Source organism: Teleopsis dalmanni, unplaced genomic scaffold (genome assembly GCF_002237135.1).
Source record: "Teleopsis dalmanni isolate 2A unplaced genomic scaffold, ASM223713v2 unscaffolded_contig_1928, whole genome shotgun sequence".
Classification (NCBI taxonomy): Eukaryota; Metazoa; Arthropoda; class Insecta; order Diptera; family Diopsidae; genus Teleopsis; species Teleopsis dalmanni.
This window is the reverse complement of record NW_024033310.1, coordinates 3175-8056: the sequence shown is the minus strand read 5'-3', so window position 1 is coordinate 8056 and position 4882 is coordinate 3175. Positions and strand designations below refer to the sequence as shown.

The following is a 4882-nucleotide window of genomic DNA, read 5'->3' as shown; positions in this document are numbered from 1 at the left end:
AAACAAATAAACAAAGCCAACCGCGAACATACGCACAAACGACACGCAAAACAAAGCCAACCGCGAACATACGCACAAACGACACGCAAAACGAAGCCAACCGCGAACACACGCACACACGACAAGCAAAACAAAGCCAACCGCGAATTACACTTGTGCGGTTGTGTGTGCATTTAAGCAAAGCAAAGTGTCGTATATAAATAGCGGAGATTTTATATGAAAGATCACTTAGCACCGGCACACCGAAGTGAGTAGATCACTACTCCAGCGCTAAGTCTTTTTTTTAGAAGCCCATGGTGTTTCGACGCTAAGGCTTAATAAATCAGTAGAAGGTATTGGATAGATTTTATAAACGCCTTTGATGTTTTGACGTCTTTGGCTAGAAACTAATTACGTAGATTTGGAAAAAACCCTTTGATGTTCTGACGTCTTTGGGCAAAAATTATTGAATAGACTTTATAAACGCCTTTGATGTTTTGACGTCTTTGGCTAGAAACTAATTACGTAGATTTGGAAAAAACCCTTTGATGTTCTGACGTCTTTGGATAAAACTTACTGAGTAGAATCAAGACTAGAATAAGTTATTTAAAATAATCTTTTTTTTTAATAAATAAAATTTTAAAATAATAAAAACAAACGGTCTTTTACTTTCCACTCATTGGTTTACCAGCTTCGAACTAGTCAATAAAACAAATTTATTGCAACGACCCGGACCACGACTGAGTAATACCTCAGCAGAATTAAAACGACGAATCCGTGTCGTTACAATGTGACGTATTTGCAAAAAAAATCTCCATTTGAAATATTTATATAAGAATCATTGCGTGATGAGACTTAAGAAGGCGGCGGCAGTATTATTTTCGACATACTTTAAACATAAGAGTGCAATTGCTTTATTCCCTAATAATCAATGTTAAACATATTTTTAATTCTAATAGTCAATTTTAAATACCGTTTCATATCTTATGATTGAGGAGTTCGTAAAAGCGGTCGCGATTTGAATGTTTGAAATTTGGTTTGTTTTATAGAAAACGGAATAATCAGGTATTCCTTTATTTAGATTTTGCTTACTTCAAAATGGATACTTTTGGAACTGGTGCAACTCAATCTGAAAGGAACGAGTGTGGAGTTTTAAACTCAAACTTAAATCATTTTGATGATTTTATGGAGAAATTTCCTGCAGACCCTGCTTACATTGGTGCCATAATTGGTCGTGGCGGTTGTAAAATTAAAGAAATTAGAACAAACTTCAACGTTTATATACATATAAACAATGACACCAAGGAAATTTCTGTCAAGGGTCGTAATAGAAAAAATGTTGACGATGCAGTCAAATATATTCGTGATATTATGTCTGGTCAAGAAAATAGAAATTTTTCATTTCCAAATCACGAAGTCTCGCACAATCCCAAAGTTGTATTAAAAGAAAATACAATGAATCGTTTTAATGCTTCTTCCGAAAATGACAATATTCAGGTTGCAGCTCCAAAATCTGTAAGTATAAATTAAAAAGAAGTAGAATATGGATATATATTAATATAATATCTCATAACAAAATTGATTTAGGGAGAAAGTGGTGGAATTAGATTAAATGCGCCTACGAAAAATGTATATAATGGTGGCGCCGAAAACCATGTAGTATTGCAGCCTATCGATTGGGAAACTTTGAATAGAAAAGTTGTAAGAAAAATTTTTAAAATCTACATATTAAGTTATCGATTTACCATATTTATTTTGCTCACATGAGGCATTTTTGATTACAGGAAGAACATCGTAGGTTACACTGGGCGCATCTGCCAGACTTGAGAAAAAATTTTTATGAAGAAGTAGAGGAAGTCGCTATTAAGACAGAAGAAGAAGTGAATGAAATGCGTTATTTAAACAATAATATAAGTGTTTCCCGTTTGGTGACAAATGAAGATCAAATGTGTCCTGATATACCGAAACCAATTTGGAAATTTCAACATTGTTTCAAAGATTATCCTGATATCCTTGATGAGTTAAAGAAACAAAATTTTAATGAACCATCACCAATACAGAAGCAAGCATGGCCTATATTATTGAGAGGCGAGGATATGATAGGTATAGCCCAAACAGGGACTGGAAAAACTTTAGCATTTCTGCTTCCTGCTTTGATTCATACTGATGGACAGACTACACCACGTGAGAAACGTAATGGTCCAAATATATTAATTTTAGCGCCAACGCGAGAATTAGCATTACAAATAGCAAAAGAAGTTAACAAGTACTCGTTCCGTGGAATAAAAGCGTAAGTTAGGAAATAGTTAAACCATAGTTTAAAATGAATGAAGAAAAAAATTATTCAATGAAGAAATTCTTATTCAGTGTATGCATTTATGGTGGTGGGAATCGTCGTGACCAAATTAGTGTTTTCAAAGAAGGAGCTGAATGCGTTATTTGTACTCCTGGACGTCTTAATGATTTGGTTCAAGCTAAAGTTATAGACATTACATCAGTTACATATTTAATACTAGACGAAGCGGATCGTATGCTGGATATGGGTTTCGAGCCACAGATCCGAAAAATTCTACTCGACATACGTCCTGACAGGCAGACCGTCATGACTAGTGCCACCTGGCCACCAAGTGTTGGTAGATTGGCCGAAAGTTATATGAACAATCCTATTCAAGTGTGTGTTGGTTCGCTTGATTTAACTGCCACTCATACTGTGAGTCAAAATGTAGAACTCTTGGAGGATGCGGACAAATTTAATACGGTAATATTATTTGAAAACTTAAATAAGAAGAATTATGAAGAACAATGTATTTATTCTTGCTGCAGGTCCTTGCATTTTTAAAAAACCTTAAATCAACCGATAAGGTTATTATCTTCTGTTCTAAGCGAGCTCGTGCTGACGATTTGTCCAGTGATTTATCTCTAAAAGGCCTGTCAACACAATGTATACATGGTTCTCGTGATCAGGTACATAATGCATTAACTTAATTAGAGTAATCTCAGTCTCAGAACATAAAATTTATAAACTTATAAACTTAAAAAAATTGTCTTTAGACCGATCGAGAACAAGCACTGGCTGATATAGCGTCAGGTGATATACAGGTTTTGATAGCGACAGATGTTGCTTCAAGAGGTTTAGATATTGAGGATATTACGTAAGTGCTTAGTAGTATTTGAAACCGAATTTGTTGTATTAATTGTTTTTCATTTAGTCATGTTATTAATTTTGATTTTCCGCGTAATATTGAGGAGTATGTTCATCGTGTTGGTAGAACTGGACGCGCTGGGCGAACTGGCACTGCCATAAGTTATATAACACGCTCGGATTGGGGTGTTGCAAAGGATCTCATTCGTATTTTAGAAGAAGCTGGTCAAGCAGCTCCAGAAGAACTATACAGAATGTCCAATCGTTTTGAGAAGATGAAAGAAAGACGTGGTACAGATTTTAAAAGGGGTGGTGGTTTTAATCGCCGTTACTAAATGATATTTTTTTAATATATGGTAGGGGTATTATTCGATAAACAAGATCGTGAATAACCCTGTTTGATTCGAACCGATCAGTGTTTTACTTAAAAAAGTGTTGATCGTTAAAATTGAAAATTAATTAATAAACTATTTCTAATGTTATTAGTATAGTAATGTACAATAAGAAAAATCTAAAATAAAATTAATTAAAAATGTGTATTATTTAAATTGAAATACAAAATTACATTTTAGAATAAGTTTTTAAATAAGAAATATTTAAAATATGTTTTTTATACAGTGAACTTTGTTAATTTAATAAATTTAATCAATTACAACTTTATGATGATTCTATTGTGTTCTTACTTTTTCGTTTGTAAAAGTTTCAACTTTTTCCTGAAAATAAGATATTTTATTTGAAATTTTTTTAAGATGGAGATTAATTATTTGTACAGGCAACGATGTGAGTTAAATATTGTAATCGCTATATACGATTTTTAATCAGAGGCTGATAAAGTTGATTAAATTTCTGTATTAGTAAGTTTTCTAGTTGTTTCATTTAAAATGAATTTTAATAGGATTCAGTTTTAATAGGATTCATAAATGTATTGGATGAGGTATAAAATGAACTTAATATAAAATATATATTTTTTTCACATTATACATATTTAATTTGAATGTTATTTTAAACAGACAATTGATAGACAATTGATCACTGCTCAAGTATAGTACTGTAGTCAAGTCAAGGTCAAGTCAAGCCAATGAATGCCATTATACTAACTTGAAATCTTTACTATCACTTCGAATGATCATTTCTCACTAAGCCATAGATAAGACCTCCTAAGAAATCAATTCATCTGATCAGCGAAGATCGTTATCGATGTCATTTGAAATAAATCTTTAATTTAATTAATTTAAATAATAAACGTCATTTAATTTAATAAAATTTGTTAAAGTTGTATACATATAATATTTAATAAAAGCAGCTATACGCAGATACGTGTTAACATGGCTGTCTGATTAAATGGAAAAGAAAGAAATTAGAAAGCACGCTTTCCAAATATTGATAAATTTTATCAATAATTTTATTTTATTATTCCATTGCGAGTGTAGATATATATTGTTCGATTTGTGGACTATAGAACAAGTAACATATAGTTGTTCATGTGGAAGATTATCTGTGTTGAGAGTTGAACCACAGTATCCTAAATATTGAACTAAGCTCGCTTTAGATGGTGATTGCAGACGCCAATAGAATTGTGAATTGCAATCTTTTGAATTGGAATGGCATATCCGTTAGAATTATTGGATTGCGGAGATTAAAGACATCTTTACCTTTGAGAGAGATCTGTAATATTTGTATGATTAATATAATATTGTGATATATGATAATTGATACTACGATTTTCAATCACAGTAAATGGGGTAGAGTCGATTACGGTTA

The 4882-nt window shown here is 32.2% G+C and overlaps 1 protein-coding gene across 1 annotated transcript; it reads left to right on the top strand.

Moving 5' to 3' along the window:
* The first annotated feature begins 1029 nt into the window (after positions 1–1029).
* Positions 1030–3561, top strand: LOC119664443 (probable ATP-dependent RNA helicase DDX43). The gene is made up of 7 exons (XM_038073929.1): positions 1030–1494; positions 1567–1680; positions 1764–2269; positions 2347–2737; positions 2803–2943; positions 3031–3131; positions 3189–3561. Exons 1-7 carry the CDS (start codon positions 1078–1080, stop codon positions 3454–3456), a joined length of 1938 nt encoding a protein of 645 aa, XP_037929857.1. The 5' UTR covers positions 1030–1077; the 3' UTR covers positions 3457–3561.
* Positions 3562–4882: the final 1321 nt, after the last annotated feature.